Below are 19,751 nucleotides of genomic sequence, written 5' to 3' on the forward strand. Positions count from 1 at the left end.
AGGAGATCTGACTCCTCACCTGGCCCCAGCCCAGCCCACCTTGCACCTTCACACCTGCCTTCCAGCCCTGTCATCTACCACACTGCTCACCCTGTGCCTGCCTTTTCCCCTAACGGGTTCCTCTGCACCCCCAAGGTCTCCCTGAGACACTGCATCCACTTGGACTCCATCTGGAGGCTCTCTTCCCCCTGTGGACTTGAGGGCAAGTTCCAATTCTTCCCAGCTGCCTTTGGGCGCCCGTGGGAGGTTCACCTTCTGACTCCTGTCTCCCAGCACCCTGCCCACACCCTGCAATGCTCATAAAATACGGGCTGAATGAATGAATGGACGTCTTTCTTAGTCTAAGCATCCAGACATTCACCAGATGCTTCACATTTGGAATCTCATTTTTCATCTTCAAACCCAAGCTGGTGCTGGAGGCCAGTTGCTACCACACTGATCTGACCTTTCAACTGCCCGAGACTGTATGCGCACGTCTCTTTATCCAACTTTTCCTCAAACAAATTTCACTGTTTTACATTCATTTTCCCTTTATGATAATTTCTTCATTAAAAATTTTTTGTTCTGCTATGTTACATGCAGTCTGTAAGCCACTTCAAATTCTTCCCTTAGAAGGTGACATATATATATATATATATATATATATATATATATATATATATATATATATATTACTTGTATACCCTATGTAATTTGTGTATTTTTGTATTTTTTATATATATATAATTTTGTATTTTTTATATATATATATATATCTGGGCTATATCCATTGCTTTTTAAATCTAAAGCAGTAGAACCCCCTTTTTAAGCTAATCGCTGCATGGAACCCTGATATTTCAAGCCATTAGAAAAACCGAACAGCTCTGGTTAAAGCTGGGAATAGGGCTGGAACCCAGGGTTCCAAGGAACACAGCTTGAGAACCATTCACCAGAGGCTCTTCAGGACCCTTTCCAGATCTGAAACACACAGACCTGTGGCTGCTGGGGCACTAGGGTGCCTATTATACAGATAGGGAATGGAGGACCTGCCAGGGCTTCAAATTAGTGGACCCTGCCCCTCTTCGGGGCATCCTAGCCCCATCCAAATCCCATAGGTCCCCTCTACAGCCCTTGTGTCCTTTGACAGAGCGTGCCCCAGATACCGCAGGTCAGACAAACGTTGGGCACTCAATGTCGGCTCAATGAAGCCTGCTTAATGTGTGGGTCCAGGACTCAGCTTCCTTGCCCTCCTCTATGGAGTGGGACCTGGCCACGAAGAGAGGCCAGAGGGCCAAGGACGAAGGTCTAGAGGACCCCGAGCCCAGCACTGCCAGGACACAACTGCAAACCTTTCTTCTAGGTTCTGCCTTGACCGTGCCCAGGTATTTCTTTCTGTTTCACACTGACGACTTTTCGTTAGAAATACAATTTAACTGAAAAGGTTAACACATTTTAATTGCCCAGGGATAGTGCTCTGAAAATTCTTTAACATGTGCTCATTAAATAAAATTAGCACAGAGGAGCTGCCCAGGATATGTCACGCATTAAAATATGACTCTGTAGACTAGAATGCATTATGAATTATTGCCTTGTGTATTTTTTGTTACGTTAGTCTTTAATGCGAATATAGTTATTCCTGCTCACCTGGAGATTTTATTTTTTTTTGATGCTTGAAAACAAATGTATCCACATTGAATTTTGGATGGATAATAATCATGCAATCAGTCTTGGTCAGGCTGCATTCACCAGAGTGCCCAGTGTCCAGCAGATGGAAAGGTCCCCCACTCTTGTCCTTCACCAGGGAGCGAAGGTGGTGCCTTCTAAAGGCTGAAGGGATAGGGGAGCTGGAGCAGGCTGGAGACTAGCTGTGTCCACTTGCCCTGCCCATTCTTACTGTACCTGGGGACTATAGACAGAAGCAAGGGCTCACATGGAATTCTGAGCTGAACCAGTTTGTGCCATGCCACTGCCTAGGAAACTTCTTCTGGAATATGGACCGCACATGTGTGTCAGGTTTAGGCAATTCCAACCCTGGGCATGTCTGCAGCCCCAACCCCACGCATTCTGTAAGACTCATCATGTACCCCACATATACCCATCTTCCCATTCCTGTTTCATCTACATATCCACTCATCCTTCCTTTTATCCCCCATTCACCCATCCATTCGCCTATCACATTCTTCCTTCCATCTATCTTCACCTACCCTCATCCTTCATTCCACCTACACTTTCACTCCTCCTTCTATCCATTCGCACTTCCACTCAACCTTCCATCCACCCACACTTCCACTCATCCTTCCATCCATTCACCCACATGTCCACATGTCCTTCCAACTGTCTACACCTCTGTCCATCCTTCCATCCACCCACACTTCCACTCATCCTTCCATCCATCCATCCACATGTCCACATGTCCTTCCAACTGTCTACACCTCTGTCCATCCTTCCATCCACCCACACTTCCACTCATCCTTCCATCCATTCATCCACATGTCCACATGTCCTTCCAACTGTCTACACCTCTGTCCATCCTTCCATCCACCCACACTTCCACTCATCCTTCCATCCATTCACCCACATGTCCACATGTCCTTCCAACTGTCTACACCTCTGTCCATCCTTCCATCCACCCACACATCCACTCATCCTTCCATCCATTCACCCACATGTCCACATGTCCTTCCAACTGTCTACACCTCTGTCCATCCTTCCATCCACCCACACATCCACTCATCCTTCCATCCATTCACCCACATGTCCACATGTCCTTCCAACTGTCTACACCTCTGTCCATCCTTCCATCCACCCACACTTCCACTCATCCTTCCATCCATTCACCCACATGTCCACATGTCCTTCCAACTGTCTACACCTCTGTCCATCCTTCCATCCACCCACACATCCACTCATCCTTCCATCCATTCATCCACATGTCCACATGTCCTTCCAACTGTCTACACCTCTGTCCATCCTTCCATCCACCCACACATCCACTCATCCTTCCATCCATTCATCCACATGTCCACATGTCCTTCCAACTGTCTACACCTCTGTCCATCTTTCCATCCACCCACACTTCCACTCATTCTTCCATCCATTCATCCACACATCCATTTGTCCTTCCATCCATCCATCCACCCATCTACACACCCACTCATCTTTCCTTCCACTCATCCCTACCCTCTTACCATATTTTCACATCTTTCCCTTGACTCAGCCACCGGCTTGTTTTTCCACCCCCCACCAGTCCCACCACCTATCTAACCAAACAGGTAGTCTAAGACCCATCATCTCTTAGCTGGATCACTGCCTCTAAAGTGGTTTCTCCACATCCACTCTGTCCTCACCTCTCCAACCTCCACACAGCAGCCAGAGTATCGGTTCCAAAAACACCATCCCTTATCACCCACTTGCTCCCCATTCCGTTGCCCATAAGACAAAGCCCAAACACCCATCTCTATCATAAGGCCTTATGGAGTAGGAACTCTGAAATACTCTTTACTTACATTTCCCTCTGTTCCCTTTCTTGTTTTGTTGCCCCAACTGCAGTAATTTTTGTCAGGTCTTTGTACTCTCCTGTTCCCTCCTGCCATGCTACAGGATCTTTGTACACCCTGTCTCCTCTTCTTAGAAACCCAACCTACTCTCTTTACCCTCTCTCTTTACTCTTAACCATCTTTCAGATTATGGCTCATGCGTCACTCCCTCAGACACCCTTCCCTGACTGAGTCAAGTCTCCCTATTTTTAGCTCCTATAGCTCATGGGCCTCTCATTTAGAGTAACCAGCCATGGCTGCAAACTTCCACTTGCCATGTGACTATTTGATCAATGTCTGCTTCTCTCTCTGTCTGACTCTGAGGACCTTGTATGTGTCCTCAATGCCTAGCACAGTTCCTGCATATAAAAGATGTTCAACGAACATTAGTTGAACGAACGAATGAATAAATGAATGAATGAACTAGTGCCAGGCCCATTGAACACGGGGCAGGGAGGATAAAGACCTGAGAAAGAACTTAGCCTGCCTCACTGGGGCATCAGCCTGGCATCCGCCAGACACCGACTCCATGACAGAGAAGGAAAGGTTGGGAGCCCCGAGACATCAGTGGAGCCCTTCTGGATGCTCAGGGTGAATGAGACCCCTTTGACCGGAGGATCAACAAAGCTCTCCTCCCTTCTTTGAAGTGATCTCTACCTTCCCACCTTTTCTGAGTCCTTCTTGTGCCCCAGCTGAGCCCTGAATTCATTCTCAGCATACTTCTTGCTTGGTCTGACCACCACTGTGAGACGGTGAGCTCCTCCCTGAGATGGGGGATGGGGCTCCCTGATGCTTTGGGCAGTTGGCTCTGGCCAGACCAAATATAGTTGGCCAAGAGTGCCCTTTCAGGATGAGCCACGGTATGTCAGCTCTCCCTCCTTCCGGTTTATTATATTATATATGAAGATCCTTCATCTGGGCCAAGTGGCATTTCTGTGAGAATCAGTTGTAATAAAATTTGCTATAAGGGGACTCACGTGGCAGCTGAGCTTTCCTGGTTAAAGAAAATGGATTTCCTCCTGAGGAAAGCTGATGGGCAGGGGGCCAGAAATGCGCAGAGCAAGGGGCTCTCTGTCTTGGCTGACAGACATTAAGAGTAGGTGGGCCTCCTTTTCGGTGAGTCTGCATGGGCTCTCTGTGCTGGGTGGGAGGAAGGTTCCCATGGGGCAGGGAGGGGTGTGGCTGGGCAGAGGGGCCCTGGCCTTCAGCCCTGCAAATAGGCCGCTCAGGCTCCCAGCACCTACTCATGGTGGTCTTTGTCCTACCTTCTCCCTAGTGGTCCTTGGGACTAACCAACACCTTGATTGGTCGTCATCAGGCACAGTGAGCAACAGCAAGGGCATTTGGGTAGAGCGTGAACATGAAAAGCAACCACAGGACCTTGTGTGGAAGAGCCAGTGCAAGCCCAAGCCTGTGACAGTGGCCCCAAGGCCCCTCCACAGGCGCCTCTCTGTGGGACACCCAGCTTTCCCACAAAAGCGGTTCTACCTTGAGTGGTAAGAGTCCCAGTAAGGGGGACGTGGGCCACACCATCCCCAGTCCAGGCCTGCTCTGGAGGCTCTTTGGCTATTTGACTGTCACCGAAGGGGTTGTTCCTTCTGCTCCCTTCTCCTGTGGAGGGGTCCTTGTCTAGTGCTGCAAACACCAGGCTCTCCTCAGAATGGCTTTCCAGCCACCAAAGGGCCTGTCTCCTCCCATCACAATGGCCTGTGGACAGCAGCCTAAACAACCCTGAACCAAGACCAGGGATAACACAGGTGCACAGAGTGGCCTACAGGCAGGTGCACACACATGGTGTGGTTTAAGGTGGAACTCGAGAAAGACCAGGATAAGGTTGTCCTGGAGCTCCTAACACATCGAAGGCCAGGAGGAGGGCGTAGAGTCCTCCCCACTTCCTACCTGGAAAAGGCACTGAGAGAAAAAGGACAAAAATAGAAACCCACTGAGCCATTTACAGTCTGAAGGCACTTTCTGTTCTGAAGCTCCTCAGCTTCCTCCCATCACCTTTAGCTCCATGAGGCTCACAGCAGTGCAGAGGGAGAAATGTCTCAGGGCGAGGGCTCAGATCTGAGCACCATGAAAGGATCCTGGACAGTCAATGCCATTTGCCCACATGATGCAGATAACAGGAGTCAGCATCTACTGAGGCTTTTCTAGGTGGCAGGCGCTGCGCTAAGCTCACCTCTCTCTCTGTAGATTGTTTCCTCTGATGCTGGCACAGGTCCAGGGACCACCCAGACGAGAACTGATGTGGAAGTCACACATGGGGCGCATGGATCAGGATTCGGATCCGAGCAGCTGGACTCATGCAGAAAATGGGAAGCACGGTACTTACGACGGTTAGGAGGGATAAGGCACATACTGTGATATCTCTGCGGTCGGGGCTCTGTAGGGCCCAGAAATGGGGCGAGTGTTGCGGCACCCACCCCTGGATTGCTTATGAGCCATCTCACTGGACAGTAAGGAACATTTGAAATGTCAGGAGGAAGAATAAAATGTCTGAGAAAGGTGGCAAGGAAAGGCTTCCTTCTGAATTGTTCTTGGTCTCCAGGTTTGCGCTTTTTCTCTTCCACCATAAGGGGCAGCTCCTGAGAGAAGTGACTGGGCCACATCCCCGGGGCTCCCCCTTTATGGGCGCCGGGTGTCCAGCTGGGAGCACTCAGGCCACACCCTCTTTGTAGTTGGCTTCCAGACATGAGGGGTCTGTTCCCCACATCAGCCCTTCTGGCCAGGTGGTGGCTTCTGAGCTGAACAGAGCAGAACCCCCGGGGGTGGCTGAAAGCTGGGGAGAAAGCTTTTGAAATGTCCACTTTGGCCCTATTTTATGCAGACAGAGGCCCCCCAAACCTTCCGCTTGAACCAGAAACACCAGAAGCCAGTCCAGAGTGGCTTTGATGTTTCAGTCCAAGGAGTGATAATGTGGAACACAATGATCAGTAATTTCCAGAAGCAGCCTCACCAGGACTGCCAGCTGGCCTGCCTCTCCAGGAGGGCACAGGTCTCAAGCTCTTGTCGAAGGCTGAGTGGCCCCTCCTGTAGCTATTTGCATGGTGAGCTGCTCGGTAGCAGCTAAACCCAGAGGTAGCCCAGAGGAGGCTGAATTGGTTAAGTCATCTTGGTATTTATAGCACACCTTCCCCAGGAGTAGCAAAGCCACAGACAAGCAGGCTAGTTTCCCCAGAAGCCCCACCACAGGGTAGGTCTGCCACCCTTCAAGGAACAGGTAGGGATCGGCAGTCACGGGGGCCAGGCCTGTTTGCTGGTCATCCTAAACTTCCCTGCTGCCCTTACATAAGACAAAGGGAAGCTTCTCACGCTTCGGATAGGAGTTTCTGAGAGATGACCAGTAACAGTCAGCAAAGCTCGGAGGAATAGAAAAGATAATTCTTTTTTTCCTTCTGTGCTGCAAAGAAGTATTCGAACCAAGCCAGCATCTCCCATAAAGCTCAGGGGTTTAGACCACAGCCAAGCCCTTGCCTCTGTCCACATGGGGCAGAACTAATCAATATCATATTACAAAAGCACTTGACCTTATTTATCCCCACAGATGCTTGGGGAATCCTTAATATTCAGAGCTTTAAAAGTGTGCACCTGGCTTATTAATGAGTAGCTCCTTGGTGGGTTTGGCTCCCAGTGACATTTAGAAAGGCCGGCTCTCCATTTTTCTTGTGGGGGCTTCCACCTGAGCTGGGGAAGGGGTCTGTGCCCTGGGGAGGGGACTGTGAGATGAAGGGAGGCAGGAGGAGTTACTCAGAACAGCAAAAAGGAGGGAAACCCGGTGTGGGCGTGTGGCCCATAATCAGTGCTCAGGAAAAGGTAAGTTCTATTCATCATCATTGCAATCCACAGGGTAGCTGTTTTGTCCTTAATTTGGGATCTCCCTTATGTAGAAAGAATGGCCACGCAATGGGCTGGCTAACCACTCAGCGGTGGACGAAGGTCATCCCATCTGGTGTGACTTTCTCAATTCATGTGGCTCAGGATGGGGAGGGAGGCAAGGCCTCCAGCAGCTTTCCCAGGACTGACCTAAGCAGGCGGACAAAGCTCCAGGTGCCTCTTCGTGTCAGAAACTGCACGCTCCCTATAGGAAGCCTCCTCTATCAACTGACACAGACTTCTTTGTGGCAGAGATCCACAGGTGCCCTTGACACTCTTGAGCTGGGTGCATGGCCACCATCACCGGTTCCTGCTCATGGTGGTCACGTGACTGGCCCATGGGGCCGAGGATGCCATGCAGCCAATAATCACACATGTTTGCTGTCGGGGATCACGCAGGCCTCTCTCACCAGCTGTGAGGCTCAGCCATTTTCTTTATGAAATCCTTTAGTTTCTCTTTCAGGATGCTCAGGGAGCCTCACCCTCTTCTCTGGGACAAATTTTGCTAGACTTATTTTCTCTTTAATTATGATGCTCATGTCACATCAGAGCTTGAGGGAAGAGTGAATTGTTTATTGAAGGCAATTGTTTTGGGGCTCTTCGTGGGTCCAGGGAGATTGGGAACACCAGGTGACTCTTGCTTGGCCCTGCTGGCCTGGGTGGAGACTTTCCCAGCTCCATGGAGACTCTCCCAGGTTGGTCATCTCCGCAGGGCACGGGCTGAGAGTGAGGGCCTTCACCTTGTCCACAGCCCCCTTCTGGTATGGTTTATGTTGCCATGGCGATACCCAAGGATGCTCCTCTCAGTGGCTCCCAGCAGTAAGAGCCTCTTGAAAGCTGGCACACCCATGGCCTTGACTCTCTCTCTCATTAGTAATTGAAATAGTGAGAGCCAGTTCCCTGTGTGGGCCCCAGGCTGCAGTTTGCCACATCAGCCGGCTCTCTGTAGGGGCCTGGGTGCCTCTCCTTGGAGCCGGAGCCTTGAGGCTAATTAGAGGTTCGCATGCCACAGATCTGATCCCCAGGTCCCCGCAGAGGGGAACCTCTTGCCAACACACAAGCCATTGAGTTGCAAACTATATTCTTCTGAGGCTGCCGTTGGCTTCACTGTGGCACCAACGCCTTTCCCGATTAGAAGGTTTTGTCTGGAAGATACTCTGTTTTGTTCTCTCTCTCTCGCTCTCTCTTTTTTATTTTTTCTAGAAATGGCAATCAGCAACAAAGTGTTCATAAAAAATAGGTCAGCGTTCAGATTAATTAGGAGCCAGATTTACGAGGACGTGGCTAAGAAGGGGCCTGGTCTCCTGTGCCAACTCCGCTGTGCTAATCCAGCCCATGTTATTTTTAAGCACAAATATCAAAATGTCTCTTGACAAATGAGACGTGAAATGAATGAGTTTTTGGACATAAACTTTTAGTGCAAATATGTATTTGGCTGTGTTGGGCACCTATGGGGCACAGGAAGGGTTTTCTGGCCTGGCTGGGCAGTAGTTAAAGGACAGACATTCAAGTGAGTACCCACCCCCCACCCCCCTGCAACACACACACACACACAAACACCCCTTTCCTGGCATTGCTGAAGTAGCTTGCTTGAAAAACACAGTATTGTCTGGGACTTCTTTCTTCCAGGAGCAATTGCTGAACCAGTGACTGGGGAGGTGGGCTGGAACCCACCCAGCCAGAGTGTCCCCTTGACCCAGGCCTGGAATGGCCTTTTTAGCTAGAAACTCAGCTTTGGGTTTGTCTTGGAATTGGGGTGGGGTAGAAACCCTCTTCCTCCGTCTGAGAGTTGGGTTATCGTCGACGCACCCCCTGAATCACTACCCACCTTTCTGCACTCTGCTCGAAGTCCCCGGGCACTGGTCCCTCCAGGCCACTTCGTCAGAGTCCTTGCCCGAGGCTCTCAGGAGGGTTTGGCCAGTAGGAGGCCCGCCCAGGAACTGGAGGGCAGGAGGAAAGTGAGGTCCTTGCTGGGCCATCCGACCAAGCCCACAACTCCCGTCAGGCAGGCCGCTCCAACTGGCCAGCCCCTCCGGGTTATACTAATTGCTCCCCCTTTGCCCCTTCAGGCCAGGGGTGCTAACGGCTCCCACTGTCCCCAGCCCCGGGGACTGGCACTCATGCTTTGTTGGCTACCCTAGCCCTGTCCACACCTTCAGAAACTACTCTCGTCGCCTTTCCCCAGTGACCCTGTTTGAATGTGCCATTTGCTTTGCCAACACCTGACTGATAAACTCCGTCAGTACTCCGTGCTTATTAACCAGGTGGCAGCAGTCCTTGCCGGCGCCTTGTCCTCGAGGCTGCTGAAAACTGTGAGCAAGGGAGGTCAGGCCTGAGGTCACGGTCTCAAGCTCCCTGTCTGGCTCATGCTGCTGGTGGCTCCGGTGGACTGGCTGGCCTGCTGCACCCCAGGAAGGCTCAGCAGAACCGTGCACGGCTCAGTGACACACACACCTGCAGAACGGTGATCAATGCCTGCCACCTAAAACACCATGTTCAGGCTTTGTCCCGCTGACAGCCCAAACCTGGGTGGCCTTGGGTGGTAGGCGGGATGGAACACATAGGACCACATGGGCCCCCTCCTTGGGATCAAGGCCATTTGGGTATGTTTGTGGATTAGAAATCAGCTCATACACTTCTCCATGGCCACAGTGGGGCACAGAGGTACCCAGAGCACCGTGACTCTCCCAAGACCTTCACCTGGAGATGGGAAGGTACAGACTTTCTGGTCTTTTGGCAGAAGGCCCACTTCTGGCCTTCTGAATGGGAGCTGGAAAGAAACTTGGGGTTCTTTCTGAGATGTGTCTAGTAGTTCCAGGCCTGTTCAGGAGCCGGCAACTGCTCGGGATGACAGAGACCTTATGGGCCACCACACCCCCATCCTGGTGGCACTGCCCTATCAGCCCTGTTGGGAGTCCACTTGGTGTGCTTTTCAGAGGGAATGCACATTACAAGCCACTCCATGGGAGGACAGCAGAGTTAAAATGCTGCCCTATGGCGGGTAAGTGCCCAAGGCCCCACCTGCTGGGGGTCCTGAGCACTACACCCTCAGAACTGCACGGGTGCGAGACCCTCTAGATCTTCCAGAAAGGGCACAATCAGCGTTTCTGTAGTGTAGTGGTTATCACGTTCGCCTCACAGAAAGGGCACAATCTGTGCCACCTTCCACAGTGGGGGTCCTGTTGTGGGGATGAGTGACCCTGGAGCCCCTTGTGTCCAGCCCAGAGACTGGATATCAGACCAGCGATGCCAGTCACACTCAGATCAGCCCTGGTTGGACCAGGGTGTCAAGGTTCTGGCTCGGGAGAGAAGACTCAAGCAGGAATGAGCTTGTGGCCTTGGTCTCATTAACACCTTTTGTGAACCCTATCAAGTTCATTCTCAAAGATCTGTTTCATATGATGCTTCCTTGACCAAAGCCTTTAATGGTCCCTATTGGATCCACTTAGCATTCAAGGCCCTCAGCAGTGTGGCCTCCAACTGCCAACCACTCAGCTTCATCTCCCCCATCCCCTCCTCTCTGGCAACAGCAGGTAATGGCCCCGGTGATGATAATGAACATTTACATAGAAATTTCCACACTGAGCTCCCTCTGCAGTCAGGGATTCCCACTCTCTTTTACAGATGAGGACATACATTCGGAGCTGTTAGACCACTTGCTTAAGTCATTCATACAGTAAGTGCTGGGAACACAACTCACATCTGGCCCTGCCTTCTGAACCCTTTGCTCTGCCACTACTCATGGTCTATGGAACATCCCAGAGGAATGTTCCGGCCAGAGACACATGCATTTACTTGCTGGGGCCCAAGGGCATAGAGCAAAGGGATTTTTTTTTCCATCAACCCAATTAAGCCCCTCACTCTACAAGTCAATAAACACTTTTCCAGTAGACCTACTGTGTGCTAGACAAAGATGGCTAACCCCCTAAAACTTATGTTCCCCTTCCACCGAGAAGAGACAGGACATGAGGTCGGAAAGCAGCTGCCAGGCTGAGGGCTACGTTTTCCAGCCTGCCTTGCAGCTCTGTTGCCCCACGTGACTGAGTTCTGGCCAAAAGGTGAGAAGGGAAGTAACCTTTACCACTTGTAGGCCTGGTCTTTAAACACTTGCCTTGCCATTCTCTACAACAGCTTTGCTCTGGGAGAATTCACCCCTACCAAAATGATTTCAGTGGCCATTCTCTCAGTCTTCCAAGAACAATACAAACTTAGAACCATTCTAAATGAACAAGAAAGAAGTCAATTTGTTATCTACAATGTATGCCTCAGAGCATTAGGGCTTGGTTTTCTCGGGGAACTGGAGTGGGAATGTTGCTTCTGTTCACTCCCATCCTTTGGCTGTAAGTTAATGTCCAGAGCGACCCTGGCAGGCACATTTTGAAGATGGGAAAGTGCATGTCAGCCTGGGTCCCTGAATGAGTTCATGGAACAGAACCTCTATCCCACCCCACCCCACCCCCACCCCCGACTTCAGAGCAGCATGAGACGTGGACCAGAAATAATACAGTTGAATTGTGTTAAGCACTGGCATTTTAGGGTTTATTTGTCACAGCAGCTAGTGTTATCTCATACTTACATAGGGGATAGAAAATTCCAAGTCAGGTGGGGAAGGCCGGGGCTGTTTGGGGAGAGGCCCTCCACAGATCTCAGCTCACCCACCTTCTCCCACAGCCTGGGGGAAAGTCTTGTGGGGGGCTGTGTGGAGCTTAAGATCCAGCCAGAAGCCTGAGCTGCATGGAGAGACCCCCAAAGGGCAGTGGAACTGAACTGACACGAAGACAGACAGATAGGGTCTCAACTGTTGGAAAGCTTCAGAACCAGCCAAGGGAGACAGGCTGGGATCCCTGTCACCTCAGATTCCGTGGGAGAGCCCAGGATCCTGCGTCCTTAACCAGCTCTATGCTGCTGGTGAGCGGCCTGCACTTTTGAGAAGCACGAACCTAGGGCACAGTGTGCTCCATCCCACAGTGACGTTTACAGGCCACTGTCGAAGAACCCAGACACCTAGTGCTGCAAAGCCAGTAGAGATGCTCTCTCTGGGACTGTGTCAAACAAGTCTGGGTGTCCTGCCCCAGAGCTGTCTGCCCAGGACAGTCAGTCTGTTTTCCCTCCTGATCTCCAACTCCTCTCTCTCCTGTCCCCCCACCATCTCTCCCAGCCCTTTCAGCTCCCTAGGAAAGCAGGTCTTAACCTCTGGGTGCCCTGCTCTAGCTTCACGCCCCCATTCCCCAAGAAGGCCCAAAGGGGACTATTTATAGCAGAGCCTGTGCCTAGGAAACAGTCTGGACTTAGCCAAAGAGAGGAGAGGCAGCACAGCCAGTCTTACCCACAGCCTCCGACAATGTCTGCTCTAGCAATCAGCATCCAGATGCCCACTGTCTGAGTTGTAACCACCTCCTCCCATTCTGGGCGCTAGTGCCCTACCCTCTAGGCTCTCAGGGCTCCAGAAGAAAAGGGTCCAGTTCTCCAAACTCAAGAGAGGTTTCCCCACACGGCAGCCACGAATGTACCGGGAGATCGGGGCAGGCTGGCCCCCACCCCCTTCATAAATACACATCTTGAATGCTTCTGAGCGACCAGCAATAAACAGGAAACTCAGGAAATGAGGGAGCCCAAATGAGGCTGCGGAAAACTTGCCCCAGGCACACCCAAGTGCACTACCAATCATCAGGCAAACTCAAATGCTAGAGTCCCTCCCCTACTCCTCCCGCCCCCCCGTTCCGCAGCCCCCGCGCAAGCGCGCCCCCTCTCGGCACCTTCCCTTACCTGAGCCGTGCCTCTGGCGAAGAAGGACCGCCTGGCCCAGTGGCGGTGACGCTGACGAAGCTGCGGCCGCTGCCGCGACGGTGGTCGTGGCTGCGTGGGCCGCGGAGGCGGCTGCCGCCTCGGGGACTGCAGGACCCGGGGCCGCAGGAGGACTCCCCGGAGGCAGGCTTTTGTCGCCGCGGCCGGGGTCGGAGGTGGCGCGGCCCGCGGCGCCGGTGGCACCCACGTTGTTGGCGTTGGCTGCGCTGTTGGCGCTGTGGCGACGCGGACCGCTGCTCTGAATGTGGGACACGGCCTCGGCGGCCTGCATGTTGGGCGGCGCAAAGCGCGAGAGCACGCGCAGCAACGCCTGGGCCTTGTGCTCCTGCGTGTCATCGTCGCTGTAGTCGGACACGCGGCATTCGTACACGCCTTCGTCCTGCCGCCGCACGGCGGACAGCCGCAGCCGGTGTGAGATGTCATTGCCCTGGACGCGCACGGTCTGCAAGAGAGCAGGCGCTGGGGTCAGAGGCTGGGATGCGCAAGCCCACAGCAAACTCTGCAGCAGCGTAGTGCCGCCGCGCCCCACTTCTGCTTTTGCGCCCTCATGCCGCAGCACCCCAACACCTCTCGGACTCAGGTCTGCCCCTGGTGACTCAGTTTTTTTTTTTTTTTCATCCCGCGTCTCCCCAGAGGCATGGGACTCCCAAACCTGACTGGACCCTGGATGGCCCTACCCATTGCGCCGTCTCCCCATCATCTTAAGCGAATGCATCATGTTACATCCGCTCGCCAAACTATGCTTCTGTCCATCAGAGAAGCAGAACCCACCCCTCCTTCCTCCTTTCTTCACCTTGGAAAATTCTGGCTTGGCCTCCTGTCGCTAAACCACCGCAGGGCCTTAAGCCCAGCCCTCCACATCCACTTCCACCAACGTTCCTTTTCTCTGGAATCCAGAGGGCCTGGGTTAGTGCCTGAAGGACAGCCACTTGGCTCTCAAGAGTACACATAAATATCTGCCTCCCCCCTCCACCCTGCCCTTCACAGCTAACCCTCCACCCTTCGGAGGATGTAGGCAACGCGGAGGCTGCTGCTGGGCTCCCCGGGCTCTGCTACTTTTGAGTCTGCATTTCAGAGAGGCAGCCCGAAGCTTCTTACAAGCCCACCTCCCCCGCGGCCTGGAGGATACGCTGGCAAGCAACCACTTTGAGGCGCTCACCTCGGAACCCAGCGCATGACGAGGCCCCAGTGGTTTCCAAGCCCTGATATTTCCACGCTCCAGGTAGGAGAGCTTGGGCGCATCTCCTCCTTGAGTTATAGATCCCAAGACTCTGGCCCCTAGCAGCCCCGCCAATTCCTCCTACCCCTTCCCGCCCCCCACCTTCCCCCAGGACCTGCCCACAGCACCCGGCACCGGACCTGAAAGCCACGCAAAGGAGAGGAATGAGGTGGAGGGCGCAACTTGGGCGCCGGGTGTGTGGGGGCGGGGCCGGAAAGGCCCACCAGTTGGCTAAGGGGTCAAGGCCAGCGCGCTCCAGTTGCTGGGAGACAAGCCAGCAGAGGAGAGTCAAGCCAATGCGCAGGGGTCTGGAACGCGCCAGCTGGACGAAGGAGAGTTTTACAGGTGAGCGCCTCACAGAGAAAGCAGATTCAGGCCTGGGACCCTTGATTTACACAAAAGCGAACCGGATTCCACTAGCGGCGACAGATGGCGCCCCGACAAGCCAAGCAACCGACAACGCAAGGCTGCGAGCAGGGCCCTACATCGCGCGGCCGCCGAGCCTTTCTAAGAGAGGAAAATGTGGGGCGCGAAGCGGCCAGAAGGGGTCTCCCGCGGCCCGCGCTGGGCTCCACACTTACGCTGATTTTAGTTGCATCCTTATTTGTTACCTAAAATGCAAAGAGGGAGAGAGACACATTAGGCTCTCGGCCTTCAGGCTCCGGGAACTCAGATGCGCCTCAAGCAAGGGGACTCTCCGCGGGCGGGCTAGGACTCGAAACCGCTCGGGATGTAGCCAGGCTGAAGTCACGAAGGACATGAGGATTTCCTGAAGTTGTACCCAGAAGGAAGCAGGGCTTGGAGCTAGCATGGTCCCTGGACAAGGAGAGGCTGCCCTAGTACACCTGGCCGCCAGAGAGTAAAGGCTGGATTGCTACCAGGGTAGGAAGAAAGGCTCATCTCCCTCCCCCCCCCCCCCCCCCCCCGGAACATCATCATTCCCTGCCGTGTTTCTCTGAATCCCGTGGAAAGCTGGACAGAGGGGCCCGTGTATCCGGACAGGACGCAGAGGGAGACGTGAGCAGTAACTCTGGGTGGGACCCTGGGTAGAGAGTAGGTGTGCATGTGTGTGTGTTAGACTGTATGTGAGAGGCCGGTTTAAGAGGCAGACAGACGGTGGGGGCCTTCCCTCCGATCCTGTGGGGGTTGGAGGTGCACTGCGGGCTTCTGGAACCCAGCCCAGAGGAGCTTAACTCCTTGGCCCTGTGCCCTGGGGACCTCGGAGTAGCAGAGGGCAGGGAAAGCCTGGCCCATCTAAGTGGTCTTCCTTCATCACCCAGTACCCGTCTGACCCTGCGGCCAGCAGCCAGCAAGCAAGAGCAGACGAACTGGATGAAGGGTTGCTTTTAAGAGAATTTTAAATGAAAGGAGAAGGGAAGGTATTATCAAAACTGTGCTGTTGTTCAAGATGCTGAGGGAATGGGGGTTGTGGGAGACGGGCAGCTCCACAGGGCGGCGCCCTGCCTTCCTTGCCGGGGTTGCCCCAGCCGCCCGGGCCTGAGCCGAGTGAGCGCCGGCGCCGCGTGGGCGGCGGGTTACCTTGCTCCGGGCGCCCGGCACGCTGAGCGCCAGCTCGTGCAGCAGCTCCCGGGGCGGTTCCTTGAGGTACCACCACTGAATCTCCAGCGAATACGAGGTGGCTCCGCTAGCCCGGAAGGCGCAGGGCATTTCGATGTCGTCTCCCTCCCGTACTGTCACATCTTTGGGGACTTCGGTAAATGTAGCTGGGGGCGGGGAAGAGAGAGGCGTGACCAACTGTGGGGCGGGGGCCTGGGGCAACTCTAGGCGAGACTGTGCATCCCGGCTCTCTGGCCTTTGTGCTTGCCACCCCGTAGCCACAAGCGTGGCCCAGGAGCTAGCAAAGTTCGGTTGAACAGCTGCCCGGCCCCAGCAGAGACCGGCTACCGCGGCAGGCTGCTTTCCTCGGATCCGGCGGAGCGGCACGGGCAGCTTATGCTTCCACCCCGCGCCCAGCCGCACTGTCAGAGCCAGCCTGGGGCGCGCCAGGTCGCGTGCCCCGAAAGCCGCCTTTCCGCCGAAGCACCTGTCCGGCTTCAAATGACCCCGGAGAGGGCTCCGCCGCTGCGGCGACCCTTCGCTGCTCTCCTCCCCCTACCCCTCTGGGCCTGGGCTGCACACCGGGATTGCTGGAGACCATGAAGCCTTCCCCTTCTCTTCCTTCTCCGGCTCCTTGGTGACCGGGACAGAACGGTTCTGGCGGCCCCGGCAAGGACTCCCCCGCCCGAGCCCCCCGCGGCAGCAAAGTTCCCGCGCTCACCGTCGGCCACGAAGAACAGCAGGGCGTGCAGCAGCAGCGGCGGCAGGTATCCGAGGGCTCCGAGAGGGTTCCGCTGTTCCATCTCCCGCGGGGGGCGCGGCGGCGGCGGGGGCCCGGGCGCCGAGAGGCAGCGGTGGCGGCAGCGTGGGCTCGGATCCGGCTCGGGGCTCGGGCTAGGACGCCTCCGAGCCTGCCATGGCCCCGCGCGGCGCCCCCTCCCCCGGCCGCCGGCGGCCGCCAATCAGCCCAGCTCCCTCGCCGGCTTGCCCGGCGCGGCTCCGGCTGGGGGCGCTGCGCGGGGGGCGCAGGACGCGAGGTCCCGCCGGGAGGCTACTGGTGATCTGTCCGTGCTTCCCTCTGTCGGGCCGTCCACAGGACGATGGGGTAGCTCAATTTAGTCTCTGCCCGGCGGGCCGGGCAGAGGCTGGGCCGCCCGGAGACCCATCCCTGGCCAAGGGAGCGCGCGCCTCAGAGCCGCGAGCTTCTGCCTCCCGGTCTCGTTCTGATTTGGCTCCCGAATGCCACCTCCTCCGGCTCCCGCCGAGCTCTCCCGCCGCCGCCCCCGCTGGTCCCTCCGCGTCTCTTTCCGCAAGGCGAGTGGGCGCTCAGCCGCGGCTAGCAGACCTGGCGTCCGACCCAGTGCAGCGCGGGGAGAGCGGGTCCGGCGTAGCGGACCCAGAGCCGGGGAGAGGCGGGGAGAGGGGGAGGGGAAGGAGAAAGGGAGGGGGCGGTCAGTGGCTGGGCTCGGAGCCGCCTCCACCGCTGCATCACCCCCGCCCTCCCCTCTTCTTCCACAGCCTGCACCGCCCCCGCCCCAGAGCGCGCCCCCACCCCCGCGGGGGTCGCTTGGAGGGGCCACAATCTCTGTGGTTGGAGCGCAGCCCCGCCCGCACCCTCTTTGGCTGGGGGTCCTCCCACCCAAACTCTCCCTGGCTTCTTCCCAATCTTCTCGCCTGAGACGGCTTATCCCTGCACCCCGCGTGCCCCGCGGCCCTCTCCGCAGACCCCCGCCCTCAACTCCTTACCCCAGTTTGGGCAAAGAGCTGCACCGCTCTTTGTCCCAGGCCCAGGCCATGGCTGGTGGGTGGGCGCCGGGGGCCAGGGAGAAGGGCGGAGCGCTGTGCTGGGCTGGGGACGAGGCCGGGTGACGGAGGCGACGCCGGGAGTCTGCAGTGTGCGAGCGAGAAGTGAGCGCAGAGCGCCCGGCGAGCAGGTGCCTGTGGCGCGGAGAGCGCACGAGCGAGCCAGCGAGCAGCGGCCGTGAGTGACGGCAGAGGCGGCGGGGGTGGGGTGGGGTGGGGAGCGCCCAGCACGACTCAGGGCTCCGGAGGTTTCCGAGCGGGGGTGGGGTTCCTGCACCTAAATCGTTGGCCCATGCGTGCCCACTCGTTCCTCGCCGGTCGCGGCCCTCTCTTTACCGGTGCAAGGCTAGGGGATCCTCAGGCGGCGAGAGGTCGGGTCCAGGGAGCTTTCCGAAGCCCATCCCCGGTCCCTGCATCTCTCGCCCCCACCCCCACCCCCACCCCCCGCCGCATCCCTGTACCTCTCCCAGCCTTCACCAGGAGCTTGTCCCTCCCCAGCTCTCTGCGGGAGTCCAGTCTGGCCCCCAAGGGGGAGTGTAGGGCCGGCTTCTGGTTCCGATGGGCACACAGTTGTAGGGGCAAGTCCCGCAACTGGGTTTGGGTCTCTCTTGCTTCCCTTCCCATGGGAGACCTGAATCCCGGATTTCAGTTTCTCTGTCCCTATCTTCCTGGCCCCAACCTCTCAGCTCAGTCCTACAGGAGGCCCCCACCAGTGGATGGTTGACGTGTCTGTTTTTCAGCTTGGCTTGCCAGCTTTCTGGAGGCACCACCAGAGTGTTCCCCAAGAGCCAAGGAGAAGGAAACCCAGAGGGCAGATACTTCAGGGCAGCAGACATGGTGCAGGCTGCCCAGGGCACACCCTCGGTGGGGAAGTAGTAGCTTCAGTCCCTTCCTAAGCTTTGTCTTACCAATAAGGCTACCCCTGGACACTGTGCCCTTTACCCCTCCTGGGCCTGGCTTTCAGTATCCTCATCTGTGACCACGGAGACATTCCCACCCCCTCAAGCCATTACTGCTCCACTAGGGAGCCCTGGCTGGGAAAATGTCTAGGGTCTTTCTCTTATTTCTATGGTTTCTCTGCAAGGACTCCAACCCATGGAGGCAGTTGCCAGCTGCCTTCCGTCATTTCATCTCCCTAGGGCCAGGGGCTTCCCGTTAGATATCCCACCTCCCTTTAGAAACTGCCTTGGGTTGCTGAATGGAAGACCCTGTGGGCCCCACTGCTGTCCTTAGTTTCTGAACGGAGGGGGCAGACTTGCACTGTGCTAAGGAGATTCAGGACCTTGAGGGGATTCTAGGAAAGCACATTCATTTGGGAATTGATTACAGGCAGGGCTCCGATGGCAAGAACTAGCCCACAGGGCAGGGGGCCTGCCTGGGGACACAGCCATCATCTGTCCTGACACCAGATCAAAGCAAAGATGGATGGCCAGTGATCAGGGATACATAAGGGGAGAATTCCCACAGGTAGAGGGAGTTATACCTTGGTTCCCCATTAGATCTGTGAGTCTTCTAAACCTGAACCACCTTGTGGGGTAAGCTATATCTTGACTGCTTCATGAGCTGGTGTTATTATTAACAAGAATAATGAACATGTTCTTTCACATGCTTTCCATGTATCAGGCATTGGTTATATACTTACCATGCATTAGTTCTCACTATGAAATTGGATCACTCTTTCTCTGCTCAGAATCCGACAGAGGCTCTTTTTGCACTCAGGATTAATGCCAGAGGCCTTACAATGTCTGACAAGGTCAAACTATCTGCTTTTGTCTTCCACTCAATCACTATGTCTTCATACTTTTTGTGTCCTTTCCCTGATGACTCTCTCTAGCTACGTGGGCTTCCTTACTACAGTGCAATACACTGTGGTCTCACCCCAGGACCTTTGCACCAGCTGTATCATTTGCCTGGGATGCTCCTTCCCCACACCTACTAAACAAACTCCAGCATGTTCTTCTGGCTTTAGTTAAGAA

At 55.2% G+C, this 19,751-nt stretch overlaps 1 protein-coding gene across 2 annotated transcripts in view; it reads right to left on the reverse strand.

Moving 5' to 3' along the window:
* Nucleotides 1–18,408, reverse strand: part of VSTM2B (V-set and transmembrane domain containing 2B) — a 28,444-nt gene extending 10,036 nt beyond the window's left edge. The window contains exons 1-5 of one of the 2 annotated variants that reach the window (XM_032326062.1): nucleotides 17,719–18,408; nucleotides 16,694–17,317; nucleotides 15,955–16,139; nucleotides 14,997–15,026; nucleotides 13,158–13,638 (exon numbers count right to left, since the gene is read on the reverse strand). In XM_032326062.1, the coding sequence (XP_032181953.1) occupies nucleotides 13,158–13,638; nucleotides 14,997–15,026; nucleotides 15,955–16,139; nucleotides 16,694–16,775 (778 nt within the window). In that variant the 5' untranslated portion in view covers nucleotides 16,776–17,317; nucleotides 17,719–18,408. Of the gene's footprint in view, nucleotides 1–13,157; nucleotides 13,639–14,996; nucleotides 15,027–15,954; nucleotides 16,140–16,693; nucleotides 17,410–17,718 lie in introns of those variants that run through there. The other variant, XM_032326063.1, reaches the window with a different exon arrangement.
* Between the last annotated feature and the right edge of the window lie 1,343 nt (nucleotides 18,409–19,751).

This window comes from Mustela erminea, chromosome 19 (genome assembly GCF_009829155.1).
Source record: "Mustela erminea isolate mMusErm1 chromosome 19, mMusErm1.Pri, whole genome shotgun sequence".
Taxonomy (NCBI): domain Eukaryota; kingdom Metazoa; phylum Chordata; class Mammalia; order Carnivora; family Mustelidae; genus Mustela; species Mustela erminea.